At 45.2% G+C, this 14485-nt stretch overlaps 1 protein-coding gene across 3 annotated transcripts in view; it reads left to right on the forward strand.

Moving 5' to 3' along the window:
• Window positions 1-14485, forward strand: part of MATN2 (matrilin 2) — a 173147-nt gene that overhangs the window by 109773 nt on the left and 48889 nt on the right. For all 3 annotated transcript variants that reach the window (XM_070383017.1, XM_070383018.1, XM_070383016.1), the window contains exon 6: window positions 5188-5310. In XM_070383017.1, the coding sequence (XP_070239118.1) occupies window positions 5188-5310 (123 nt within the window). The remainder of the gene's footprint in view (window positions 1-5187; window positions 5311-14485) is intronic.

A 14485-nucleotide genomic window follows, 5' to 3' on the forward strand; every position in this document is an offset into this window, starting at 1 on the left:
GCAGTTAAAGTTAAAAAAAAACACACACACAAAACTAGGAGTGTTCAGGCCGGCTCACTGTTCTTTTTATCTTCTTTGTTCTCAGGAAAGGGAAAGAAAAAAACCTCATTCCTATTTTTTTTCCTTTTCACTGCAGCAACACTAACAAGTGGGTAACCTGAAGTCGACCCAGCTAGCTGACCGCAGACAGCCGTATCCAGGGTTGGGAGATTTTCAAGACAGCAGCTGGGGCTCAGGGTGAGGAGGTTGGAGGTGGGGAGTTGTTGTTCGGTCTCCCAGTTGTGTCCGACTCTTTGTGACCCCATGGACTGCAGCACGCCAGGCCTCCCTGTCCCTCACCATCTTCGGAAGTTTGCCAAGTTCATGTTCCTTGCATCGGTGATGCCTTCCAGCCATCTCATCCTCTGATGCCCTCTTCTCCTCCTGCCCTCAATCTTTCCCAGCATCAGGGACTTTTCCAATGAGTCGTCTGTTCATATCAGATGAGCAAAATTCTGGAGCTTCAGCTTCAGCCCCAGTCCTTCTAGTGAATATTCAGGGTTGATTTCCCTTAAGATTGGCTGGTTGATCTCCCTGCTGTCCAAGAGACTCTCAGGAGTCTTCTCCAGCACCACAGTTCGAAGACATCAGTTCTTTGGCGTTCTGCCTTCTTTATGGTCCAGCTCTCACAACTGTATGTGACCACTGGGAAGACCGTAGCCTTGACTATACTGACCTTTGTCAGCAGAGTAATGACTCTGCTTTTCAACACACTGTCTGGGTTTCCTGCCGAGAAGTAATCGTTTTCTGATTTCATGGCTGCAATTACCATCTGCAGTGACTTTAGAGCCCAAGAAGAGGAAATCTATCACTACTTCCACCTTTTCCCCTTCTATTTGCCATGAAGTAATGGGGCCAGATGCCACGATCTTAGTTTTTAAAAAATATTTAGTCTTAAGCTGGCTCTTTCACTCTCCTCCTTCATCCTCATTAAGAGGCACTTTAGTTCCTCTTCACTTTCTGCCTTTAGAGTGGTATCATCGCATATCTGTGGTTGTTTTTTTTTTTTTTTCCCTCCTGTCTTGATTCCAGCTTGTAACTCATCCAGCCCAGCATTTCTCATGATGTGCTCAGCATATAGGTTAAACTAACAGGGTGACAGCAGACAGCCCGGTCGTACACCTTTCTCAATCCTGAACCAGTCAGTTGTTCCATACAGGGTTCTAACTGTCGCTCCTTGACCCTCATACAGGTTTCTCAGGAGACAGGTAAGATGGTCTGGTTTTCCCGTCTCTCTAAGAGCTTTCCACAGTTTGTCATGAACCTCATAGTCAAAGGCTTTAGTGTAGTTGATGAAACAGAGATAGATGTTTTTCTGAAATTCCCTTGCTTTCTCTATAATCCAGTGAATGTTGGCAGTTGGATCTCTGGTTCATCTTCCTTTTCCAAACCCAGCTTGGATATCTAGAAGTTCTCGGTTCACATAATGCTGAAGCCTAGCATTTTAAGCATGACCTGACTAGCGTGGGAGATGAATGCAATTACACTCATTACTGCTACTGCTGCTGCTGCTAAGTTGCTTCAGTCGTGTCCGACTCCGTGCGACCCCATAGACGGCAGCCCATCAGGCACCCCTGTCCATGGGATTTTCCAGGCGAGAACACTGGAGTGGGTTGCCATTGCCTTCTCCGATTACACTCATTACTATCACCCAATTACTAACAAGTGGGTGACCCAAAGTGGGCCCAGCTGACAGCAGACAACCATATCCAGGGTTAGGAGATTTTCACGATAGCAGTTCAGGCTCAGGGTGAGGAGGTGGGAGTGTCTCCTGCTAATACAGGCTAGTGTGGGCTACAGCAAGGCCGTCCTGTGACTTGCAGCCTGGGGCACGTGCCAGGGCTTGATGTCCTTGACCTCTGTGCCCTGAATGTCCCCAGCTATTCATTTAATGATACATTAGTTCTTAAAAGCTGATACATTAACTTTTAGAAAGATCTGGTGCTAGCTCAGTGTTTATATTGTGACTCAAGTCCAGCAGCTGGCTGACGTCCATGACATTCAGATCCTGAGACTGTGTGGATGCACTGTTCCCACCAAAACGGCTTGTGTGTTAAAACCACAAGTATCAGGCTTTATTAGAACTCTGTAGGGAGGGACATTAGAGAAAACAACACCTTAGCAGAAACTTAATGAAGCCTGGGAGCAAAAGAATAAACTCAACACATGTTACCAGCCTTTAAAAATCTTTAGCTTTTCCCTTTGTGCCTTTTGATTACTGTGTTTGTATGTCATTATTTTCTCAATGCCTGGTTTTGCTTTTTAAAACTGTACATGTGCGTTAATTTGAAGATTCGATTTCCTTGTTATTATTTACAAATTTTTCGGTATTCAGATAGCCTAAATCGTTATTTAGAGGGAAACATTTTTAAGGAAAAAAAAAAAATCCATAATCCTACCACCTTAACACAGGAAGCAAAGCATTTTTATTTTTAATTTTCAGGTTTTGCCTTAGAGCTCTATTGAAAGTGGATCTAATCACTGTAAATATACAATTTTCAAATCTACTTTTTTCACCAAATTTTGTTCTCCTATTTACAGTTATGTTATGCTACTAATAACTACCTACTGCCTCAAATGGAACTCCTGAGTATGCCCTACAAAACCCACCCCACTTGCACCTTCCTCATCCCCGAGTCAGCCTGAATCCCTCTCTTTCTCCCTTCACCTCTAATCTGAAAGGAATCTGACTGGCCCCCTTTCAACCTGGTGTACTGTCCCCTAGGGTTGCCAGAACAGAGAACCACAAACCAGGTGACTGGTAACCACGGAACTGCATTGTCTCCTAGCTCTGGGAGGCAGAAGTCTGACAAAGTGCTGGCAGGGCCGTGAGCCCTGGGAAACCCGTGAGGGGGACTCCTTCCTTGCTGCTGACGGTGGCTGTTGGTCCTCGGCACTCCTGAGCCGCGGCTGCTTGCTCTCGTCTGTCTTCATGCGCATTCTTCTCTTCCTATAAGGACACCAGTCACCCTGAATTTGGAGAAGGAAAAGGCGACCCACTCCAGTATTCTGGCCTGGAGAATTCCATGGACTGTATAACCCATGAGGTTGCAAAGAGTCGGACACGACTGAGCGACTTTCACTCACTCACCCTGGATTAGGCCCCAGACGGATGACCTCATCTTAACTTGATTGTATTTGCAGAGACACCAGTTTCCAAATAAGATCACATTCACAGGTACCCGGGCTCAGAACTCCACCAAGAGTGGGGACACGCAAGTCCACGAGAAGCACCCAGAGCGCCGCGCCTTTCTCTCCTCCCCGCCTCCTTCCCACGCTGTGCCGGCTTAAGTCTCTCCCACCCTTTCCTCACAGGGGTTATTTAGTAACCGCCTAACTGGTTTTCCTTCTGTGTTTTCTTCTGGCTGTGCTAGGTCTTTGTTGCAGTGTGTGGGCTTAGTCACCCTGTGGCATGTGGGATCTTGGACTTCCCAGGTGGCGCTAGTGGTAAAGAACCTGCCTACCAATGCAGGGGATGTAAGAGATGTGGGTTCAATCCCTGGGTTGGGAAGATTCCCCTGGAGGAGGGCATGGCAGCCCACTTCTGTATTCTTGCCTGAATCTGGTCCAGAATCCTATGGACAGAGGGGCCTGGCGGACTACAGTCTGTAGAGTCACAAAGAGTCAGACACGACTGAAGTGACAGCACTCACACACATGTGGGATCTTAGTCGTTCCCCCCAAGAGATGAACCAGCATCCCCTGCACTGGAAGGCAAATTCTTAACCACTGGACTACCAGGGAAGCTGGTGTTCTAGTCCCATCTGAGTCTATGGTCTCTTCTCGATTTCTTTGTTCAAAACCCTCCCCCTGGGGGGTTTACCGCCTGCCCACTCAGAGTAAAAGCCAAAGTCCTGGCAATGGCCCCACGGTCCCTCCTGACCTGCATTCTCTCTCCAGTGACGCTGGCCTCCTCGCTGATTCTCCAGCTCACAGGCATATTTCCATCTCTGGGCCTCTGCCTCTGCTGTCGTTCCCTTTGCCGGGGGTGCTCCCTCCCAGTTGGTGCTCCCTCCCAGTTAGTGCTCCCTCCCAGTTGGTGCTCCCTCCCAGTTATCCTCCGGGCTCTGCCAACTGTCGCCTTCCTGGTGGGCCTTTCCTCACCACTGCTGTTACATCACACCCTTTCTCTCGCCCCGCCGACAGTCTCTTTTCCTTTTCACCATTTTACTTTTCTCCAAAACACTCTCTACCTTCTCAGAGGCTATGTTCTTTACTTACTTATTTTCTTTTTTATCTACCACCAGCATCCAAATGTAAGCTTCTCAAGGACTGGAGTTTTCATCTGTTTTGTTATTTGTTCCATCTTCAGCACCTAAAATAGGGTGGGGCCCAGAGTAGGTAGACGGTGAATGTTTGTAGGATTAATGAGAGAAGAGGCCGGTGTATTTTCTCATGAGCTACTAAACCATTTATCCTTATTAAGTGTTCATCTTATTTTCCAGAATTTTTTAGTCACTTGTGAATGATACTGCTATAAATAGCTTATTTCATATAATTAATTTACCCCTTTTTTCAATTATGTTTTGGGGTCACAGTTCCAGAGTGAATATTGTCAAATGTCCTTCCAGAAGAGTTTTTATCAGTTTATAATGCCACCCACTTTAAATAAGTCTGACTTTGTTTCCCTGCTGCCTTGCCACCACTGGATTTTATCTTGTCTTTAATTTTGCAGTTTACTAAGTTTGCCTTGTGATTGTTTTGATTTGCATTTCTTTAACTTTTAAATACAATTGTTAGGGAATTCCCTAGGAGAAGGCAGTGGAGCCCCACTCCAGTGTTCTTGCCTGGAGAATCCCAGGGACGGCGGATCCTGGTGGGCTGCCGTCTATGGGGTCGCACAGAGTCGGACACGACTGAAGAGACTTGCAGCAGCAGCAGGGAATTCCCTGGCAGTCCAGTGGTTAGGACTCCGTGCTTTCAATTGTTCTTATGTTCTTTAGTACTTTCTGGTATGAATTGTCTGATCCTGACTCCTGATTTTTTTCTCAAGAGGAAAGTTTTGGTTTCATATTTATTTATCCATCCTCTTTTGGGGGCAACGGTATTAATCTTTGCTTATATTTGTTGTAGGTGTGCTTCCAATCTACTATGCCCTTTACCTCTGTTTGTGTTTCTGCTTAAACTCTTGTGTTTTCATCTTTACAGCTGTGGACTACTGCGCCTCAGAAAACCACGGATGTGAACACGAGTGTGTAAATGCTGACGGCTCCTACCTTTGCCGGTGCCCAAAAGGATTTGCTCTGAACCCAGATAAGAAAACATGTGCAAGTAAGTTACATGCACATTTTTGATTGCTATTGCTAGGCACCCCAGCCGTGGAAATCTTCCAAGCAAAGAGTAGCATAGGATTATGTGCTGGAGTTGGGGGACCTTACGCCTTCTGCCCCTGTTCCTCCTCTGTCAAGCCTTTCTTAACTTGTCCTAAGACCACAGCCCACTTGAGCTCAATGTCACCCTTCCCAGCATCTGACAATGGTACGTATCTATTATCAGAGGCCACGTGTGGGAGCGCTCCTCCGGCATTTGCAGAGGATGCTGGCGATCAGATCGTATTACTTCATGCTGGCTCAGCCTGGCTGTGCCCACCGGTATTAACAGGCCTTAAGAAATTCTTTCACTGAGGCTTTGTGGCTTGTGGGCTTCAGCTCGGACTTCACACAAGTAAAGGAAAATCTCCGAGCCAGAAGGAGTTAACTGTGGTTGCCCCTGGGTGGGGGAGGGGTAGGTGGAGGGCATTTTGCAGTGAAACTGCTCAGTCTTTGTTTAAGCTATTTCGTTCTATTTGATTCTAACTATACACATCCACAGGGCTTCCCCAGTGGCTCAGTGGTAGAGAATCTGCCTGCAATGCAGGAGACACAGGCTCAATCCCTGGGGTGGGAATATCCCCTGGAGAAGACCTTGGCAACCCACTCCAGTACTCTTGCCTGGAGAATCCCCATGGACAGAGGAGCCTGGTGGGCTACAATCCATGGGATTGCAGCGTCAGACAACTGAAGCGACTGAGCACGCAAGCATACACATCCACATCACAATTAATTTGACCTCCCCACATGTGACCAATTTATAAATTGAGGGTTGTCGCTCATTTTGCCAAAGGATTCCAAAAGCATTTTTTTTTAATGTGAAGCTATGTCAGAACATTCAAGGGATTGTATGTGGATAATCATCATGCTATAGGAAAGTTCACTTGAGAGAAGTTTGTTTTTAAAGTACTAGGACCCAGCATTTTAAAAGAGTGAAGTTTAACAGCAATTTAGAATGTCACCTCGAAGCATACATCAATTGGAAAACAAGATTTCAATTCATAAAAAGGTCACGTACACACAACCTTTCTAAAAACATGTATTATGTAAAGCAGGATGTGCCTGCATAGTTTTAAAAAGCATCCTCCCAAACTCCTGAAACATCACCTTGCTCTTCAGTCCCTCTGCTTGTCATGTGCTCAGTCTCTCAGTCGTGTCCGACTCTTTTGCAGCCCCGTGGACTGTAGCCTGCCAGGCTCCACTCCTCTGGAGTGGGTTGCCATTTTCTTCTTTAGGGGCTCTTCCTGACCCAGGAATCGAACCTGAGTCTCCTGCATTAGCAGGTTGATTCTCTACCACTGAGCCACCTGGGAAGACTGGGGGCTCTTCAATCCCTACATCTCAAACAAACATCAGAGCTGGCGTCAGGGGTGGAGGATGGAACTATAAGGGACACAGGAAGTCAAAGCATGGATTTCTGGAGCCCAAACCACATGCCAGCAGCAATGAAGAAGGCCAGGTCCTTCCTAGAGAAGATATCTTGGCTGAGTCTTGAAGGCAGAGCCACCCTTCACCACGTGAAGAAGAGTGAGGTGGAGGTGGCTGGGAGGAGGTAAGATGTGCAAAAATATCAGCCAGACAGACTCAGTGCCACGCCTGGCACCTGACTGGCTTACAGTTGCTTATTGAAAGAATCAATGACTGTGTGAATGGACTGGGCTGTCCCTAGTCTCCCTTCCTTTGTGAAGCTATAAGCCAGCAGCCTAGGCCAAGGTGGCATTCAGGGAGTTGTGGTTGCTGGGCTGATGAGTCAGTTCTGTCCATCAAAGTGGAGGCCATTGGCACCAAGGACACTTCCAACCCCAGATCATCTGTTTTTGCTGGGTGATCTTGGGTAAGTCACTGATGCCTCAGTTGCCTCAACTGATGTAGGGGAGGTATTACCGCCTATTTCATAGTGTTGTCTTGAAGACTAAATGAGAGCATTCATCTAAACCATTTGGCTCATGGCCTAGTGCCAAGCAATTCTTTAAGGCATGACACTGGCTTCAAAGGCTTTAAATCGGAACTTACTGAGCATATACTTGAATATTCATTGGAAGGACTGATGCTGAAGCTGAAACTGCAGTACTTTGGCCACCTGATTCAAAGAATCGTCTCATTGGAAAAAACCCTGATGCTGGGAAAGATTGAAGGCAGAAGGAGAAGGGGATGACAGAGGATGAGATGGTTGGATGGCATCACCAACTCGATGGACATGAGTTTGAGCAGGCTCTGGGAGTTGGTGATGGACAGGGAGGCCTGGCGTGCTGCAGTCCATGGAGTTGCAAAGAGTCAGACACAACTGATCGACTGAACTGAACTGAGCACATACCACATGCCTGGGCTGAGTTTAATAGGGCATAAAAAATTCAAAATTCAAGCCTTCCACTGGAGGTTGGTTGGGAACACAAGCCGGGTGGAGCAGCTCAGTCACCGGCAAGGTGTTACATGACTGAAAGCTCCCAGGGTGACGCAGACAAGACTCTCGGCAGGAGTTAAGGGAAGGAGGAGGCCAGTTGGATTAGAAGAGGTGGGGACGCTGCTGCCACCCTGGGATGAGGCCTGGAGGAAGGCATGGATGCCATCCAGTCTCCTTCCTGCCCCTACAGAACGCCTTCCCGGGCCAGGCTCGCTTGACCTCACCCCAGCCCCTGGCCCCAGAGCCTCACCATCAGCATGCCCCGTAGCCCAGAATCTCCCAGGACGTGGAGAATGACAAGCCCCAGGGAAGCAGAAACAAGGAGGCCCTAGATAGAAGTAGACAGCGCAGCGCAGGGGGCCTGGGAGAGGCGTTCAGCTGAAAGTCAGGGGTGGTGGGAAGGGGTGGCAGGGACTGTCCGGCTGGGAGGTCTCACCGGCTAGGCGCAGAGGTCGGCAGGTCAGCTGTCTCGGCCTTGTTGGAGTCAAGACCCAGAAGGGGACCACCCGCGTGTGTGGGCCAAGAAGAGTAGCTAGGCAGTCAGCCTGTGGTAGATGTGTGCCCTAGAAGGATCCCCTTCTTGCTGTGCTTGGGGCAGGGCAGGAAGCCCGACCTGGGGAGGGGACTGCCACGAAAGCAGAGGCCCCCAGAGGACTCGGGGGGCTGTGAGCATGCGTGATAGGCAGTTTGGTTGTAAGAACCGAGATACTTGGGAATGTTCCAGATCTGTGACAAAAACAGGAATGCAAGCTGAGAAACAGGAACGGTTAAGAGGACACACACACAGGATGGAGGTGGGAGCTCAGATATCAAGGCAGGGGTCCTGTTAGTGATTCGTGAGGGGTCATGGTGGCGTCCAGCCAAGCCAGAGCCTGGCCGCTGCTCTGATGTTGAGAGATTTAAAACAATCTCTTTCCATTCCTCATTAACTTGCAAAAGATGAAATAAAAGAAAAACTTAGTTCTTTAATTTTGAGTCTCTATTTTTAATCAGAAATATATTTGAAAGCTAATCCAATTAGTAAGTATACAATTATTATCTAAAAAAGTAGACTAGTCAATCTAATAATATATCAAGCATGATTAATTTATGATGAAGCCAGACTGTACATAATAGAGCTTTATGTTCAAGTAGCATTCAAAAAAACACCACCTTTTATATCAGTTCCTTACCCTAAAGCATCCCATACAAATCTATCTGAATATTTTCTAGACGGGAGAAGGCTATAAATATGCAGGTGCCGTCAATTTGCAAAATATTGGCAAGACTTTTTTTTTTATTGTGGTAAAATATGCATAATATGAGCTTTATCATTGTAACCATTTTTAAGTGTGCAGTTCAGTGCCGTCAAATGCATTCGTGTTGTTGTACAACCAGCTCCAGAACTTTTCATCTCCCTATACTGAAACTCTGTCCATTAAACAGTAATTTGCCCCTCCTCCACTTTCCCTACCCCTTGCCCCTGGCAATCACTTTTTAAAAAATATTTATGTGTTTTAAAATACATAAATATTTATGTAGAAGACCCTGTGCTGGGTCTTCATTGCTGCGTGGACTTTTCTCTAGTTGCAGACAGCGGGAGTTCCTCTCCAGTTGTGGTACGAGGGCTTCTCATCGCAGTGGCTTCTCTTGTTGCAGAGCAGAGGCTCTAGGCCTGCAGGCTTTAGTAGTTGTGGCTCCCGGGCTCTAGAGCAGAGGCTCAATAGTTGTGGCCCACAGGCTGAGTTGCTCCATGCCACGTGGAATCTTCCTGGGAGTCTGGCAGAATACAGTCCACGGGATCACAGAATCGGACGCAACTGAGCACACAGGCACATCATACAGTAGATGAAATAGAAGAGATCAGTCTTTGAGTTTCCTAGATGGCTTTTCATTAGCCTGCTGAGCCCCAGTATCGTCCTGCCATCTGTAATGTGCCACTTACATTCTGCAACGTGCCACTTCCTACAGTCTACAACGTGAGACTTGTGTGCATGAATCAAAGACTCTTGGTTGGTAAAATAGAGTTGCCGTATGATCTAGCAATCCCACTCCTGGGCATATATCCAAACACAACTATAATTTTAAAAGATACATGCACCCCTATGTTCATGTATCCACAATAGCCAAGATGTTGAAACAACCTAACTGTCCATCGACAGATGAATGGATAAGGAAGATGTGGTGCGTGTATACGATGGAATATTTCTCAGCCATAAGAAAGAATGAAATAATGCCACTTACAGCAAGATGGATGGACCTAGAGATTATCATACTAAGTGAAGTAAGTCAGAAATGGAAAGATATATACCATATGATAGCAATTATATGTGGAATCTGAAATATGACACAAATGACCTTATCTACAGAAACAAACTCACAGATATAGAGAACAGAGTTACGGTTGCCAAGGGGGAGGGAGGGCTGGGGAGGGGTGTGTTGTGAGTCTGTGACTAGCAGATGCAAACTACTATATATAGAATGGATAAACAGCAAAGTTCTTGTGTATAGCACAGGGAACTCTATTTAATATCCTGTGTTAAACTATAATGGAAAAGAAAATAAATGATTAAAAAAAAAAAAGACCCAATTGGAAGAGGCCTTCAGGTTCAACCTACTTCTAGCCCAACCACCTGTCCTATAGTATCCTCACCATGTCATCATCCAGCCTCCACTTGAATACCCCTAGTGACAGGACACTCACTACAACCCCTGCAGTGCATTCCACTTTGTACAGCTCTGCCTCTTAGAAAGTGAGTCCTTACACTGAGCTGATCACCACTTTCTTGTACTCTGAGACCAACAGATCAAATTAAGCATCTCACATTTTATTGGTCACTAAGAATGAGTCATAGCAGAATAATTTTATTTCATTTAGTAGACTAGCCAGGCATAGAAAATGTGGGAGCCACTCTCTAGACTCTAATAGACAGTCTATCGGTTCCTAAAGAGATCCCTGTGCCCTGTAGACCAGACGGAGAAATGTGTGCTGGAAGGATCATTGGTTGAGTTTGTAACTGGCTGAATGTCTCAACTGAGATCCTCCTGGGGGGATGTGTTTAAACAGCCTGGCAGGAAGAAGCATTGAGGAGGGTCCATGAGCTGTCTTCTACTCTTAGTGACTCCTTGTTCTTAGTGGGCAATGTTTACACATCTAAACTTTCAGAAAGCACTTAATTAAGAGTAATACCAATAACCATTTATTTATTCAACAAATACCTATTGGTCACCTACAATATCCCAGATACTTTTGTAGACACTGGGAATGCAGCTAATACCACAGACCAAGGACCTCCTGTCCTTATGGAGCATACAACCTATTGGAGCAGAGTGACAGAGGATTACAGATCTCAACAAGAAAGTCCCATTTGGTCAAAGACTTGAAGGAGGTGAGAGAAGGAGGAGACTTTTGAAGCAGAGGAAACAGCACTGGTGCAAGGGTCCTGAGGCAGAAACTGATGTCTGGCAGTGTTCAGGGACAGCAAGGAAGTCCACATGACTCGAAGAGAGTGAGAGATGGTGAGGGAGATGGTGTGGTCCATGGAGCATATAGCTTGCCCTCTTCACAGTTATTCATTTGCTCCCAATCTCCCCAAATTCCTGCATTACCTGGAAGCTCATAGTCACTTCCCAAACAAACTGGCTTTGTTTGCCTGTATCTTGTATGTCTGATATAGACATCAAAAGCAACACGTATTGTTCCCAGCAGGTTCTCTGATTATTTTCTTCTCCAAACACTGGGCACCTCCCACATAGTTCTTTATTCTATTTTACTTCTGCCATTATCCAGAGCAACTAGTTCATGATTATGTATGTATATATTTATTTTTAACCTTTTTCTAATTGCAGAAGTAATATAGACTCATTGTAGAAAACCGAATAGTATAGAAATGAAAGTGCATGAAATGAAATGATCTGTAATCTTGTTACCCACCAATAACCATTGTTAATACTGGTTTGCTACATTTCTCCTGGTCTTTCTTTTTAATGCATATGTATATATTTTTATAGAGTTGAGATCATATCAGATCAGATCAGATCAGTCGCTCAGTCTTATCCGACTCTGCGACCCCATGAATCGCAGCATGCCAGGCCTCCCTGTCCATCACCAACTCCCGGAGTTCACTCAGACTCACATCCATCGAGTCAGTGATGCCATCCAGCCATTTCATCCTCTGTCGTCCCCTTCTCCTCCTGCCCCCAATCCCTCCCAGCATCAGAGTCTTTTCCAATGAATCAACTCTTCCCATGAGGTGGCCAAAGTACTGGAGTTTCAGCTTTAGCATCATTCCTTCCAAAGAAATCCCAGGGCTGATCTCCTTCAGAAAGGACAGGTTGGATCTCCTTGCAGTCCAAGGTACTCTCAAGAGTCTTCTCCAACACCACAGTTCAAAAGCATCCATTCTTTGGCGCTCAGCCTTCTTCACAGTCCAACTCTCACATCCATACATCACCACAGGAAAAACCATAGCCTTGACTAGATGAATCTTTGTTGGCAAAGTAATGTCTCTGCTTTTGAATATGCCATCTAGGTTGGTCATAACTTTCCTTCCAAGGAGTAAGCGTCTTTTAATTTCATGGCTGCAGTCACCATCTGTAGTGATTTTGGAGCCCAGAAAAATCAAGTCTGACACTGTTTCCACTGTTTCCCCATCTATTTCCCATGAAGTGGTGGGACCGGATGCCATGATCTTCGTTTTCTGAATGTTGAGCTTTAAGCCAACTTTTTCACTCTCCACTTTCACCTTCATCAAGAAGCTTTTGAGTTCCTCTTCACTTTCTGCCATAAGGGTGGTGTCATCTGCGTATCAGGTGATTGATATTTCTCCCGGCAATCTTGATTCCAGCTTGTGTTTCTTCCAGTCCAGCATTTCTCATGATGTACTCTGCATATAAGTTAAAAAAACAGGGTGACAATATACAGCCTTGACGAACTCCTTTTCCTATTTGGAACCAGTCTGTTGTTCCATGTCCAGTTCTAACTGTTGCTTCCTGACCTGCATACAGGTTTCTCAAGAGGCAGATCAGGTGTTCTGGTATTCCCATCTCTTTCAGAATTTTCCACAGTTTATTGTGATCCACACAGTCAAAGGCTTTGGCATAGTCAATAAAGCAGAAATAGATGCTTTTCTGGAACTCTCTTGCTTTTTCGATGATCCAGCGGATGTTGCCAATTTGATCTTCGGTTCCTCTGCCTTTTCTAAAACCAGCTTGAACATCAGGAAGTTCACGGTTCACATATTGCTGAAGCCTGGCTTGGAGAATTTTGAGCATTACTTTACTAGTGTGTGAGATGAGTGCAATTGTGTGGTAGTTTGAGCATTCTTTGGCATTGCCTTTCTTTGGGATTGGAATGAAAACTGACCTTTTCCAGTCCTGTGGCCACTGCTGAGTTTTCCAAATTTGCTGGCATATTGAGTGCAGCATTTTCACAGCATCATCTTTCAGGATTTGGAATAGCTCAACTGGAATTCTATCACCTCCACTAGCTTTGTTCGTAGTGATGCTTTCTAAGGCCCACTTGACTTCACATTCCAGGATGTCTGGCTCTAGGTCAGTGATCACATCATCGTGATTATCTGGGTCGTGAAGATCTTTTTTGTACAGTTCTTCTATGTATTCTTGCCATCTCTTCTTAACATCTTCTGCTTCTGTTAGGTCCATACCATTTCTGTCCTTTATCAAGCTCATCTTTGTATGAAATGTTCCTTTGGTATCTCTGATTTTCTTGAAGAGATCCCTAGTCTTTCCCATTCTGTTGTTTTCCTCTATTTCTTTGCATTGATCGCTGAAGAAGGCTTTCTTATCTCTTCTTGCTATTCTTTGGAACTCTGCATTCAGATGTTTATATCTTTCCTTTTCTCCTTTGCTTTTTTGCTTCTCTTCTTTTCACAGCTATTTGTAAGGCCTCCCCAGACAGCCATTTTGCTTTTTTGCATTTCTTTTCTATGGGAATGGTCTTGATCCCTGTCTCCTGTACAATGTCACGAACCTCATTCCATAGTTCATCAGGCACTCTATCTATCAGATCTAGGCCCTTAAATCTATTTCTCACTTCCACTGTATAATCATAAGGGATTTGATTTAGGTCATACCTGAATGGTCTAGTGGTTTCCCCTACTTTCTTCAATTTAAGTCTGAATTTGGCAATAAGGAGTTCATGGTCTATAGTGTAACATAAAAGGCTTCCCTGGTGGCTCAGATGGTAAAGAATCTGCCCACAATGCAAGAGACCTGGATTCGATCCCGGGTTGGGAAGATTCCCCTGGAGGAGGGTGTGGCAACCCACTCAAGTATTCTTGCCTGGAGAATCCCCATGGATGGAAGAGCCTGGTGGGCTACAGTCCATGGGGTTGTGAAGAGTCAGACACGACTGAGCAACTAAGCACAGTGTAACATAAAATCATGAGCATTTTCCTGTGTCATTTAAACTTTATCAAAAACATTTTAATGTCTGATAATATCACATGTATGTATCACAGTTTATACAACACTTTTTAAACTATTCAAATGGTATTGTGATAAATGTTCTTGACTATAAATCTTTGCATTTCTTTTCATTTTCTTAGGAACAAAGCATGAAAGGAAATGTATTGAGTCAAAGGCTATTAACACTTTTAAGGCTTTTGATGTATATTACAAAATTATTTGCCAAAACCTTTGTACCAGTTTTTATGCTATACCATAAAATTGCCTGTAAAATTTTTTCACTGACTTACTAGTAGTCATCACTTTATTTATTAAGTCTTTAGTTATC

Source organism: Bos mutus, chromosome 14 (genome assembly GCF_027580195.1).
Source record: "Bos mutus isolate GX-2022 chromosome 14, NWIPB_WYAK_1.1, whole genome shotgun sequence".
Classification (NCBI taxonomy): Eukaryota; Metazoa; Chordata; class Mammalia; order Artiodactyla; family Bovidae; genus Bos; species Bos mutus.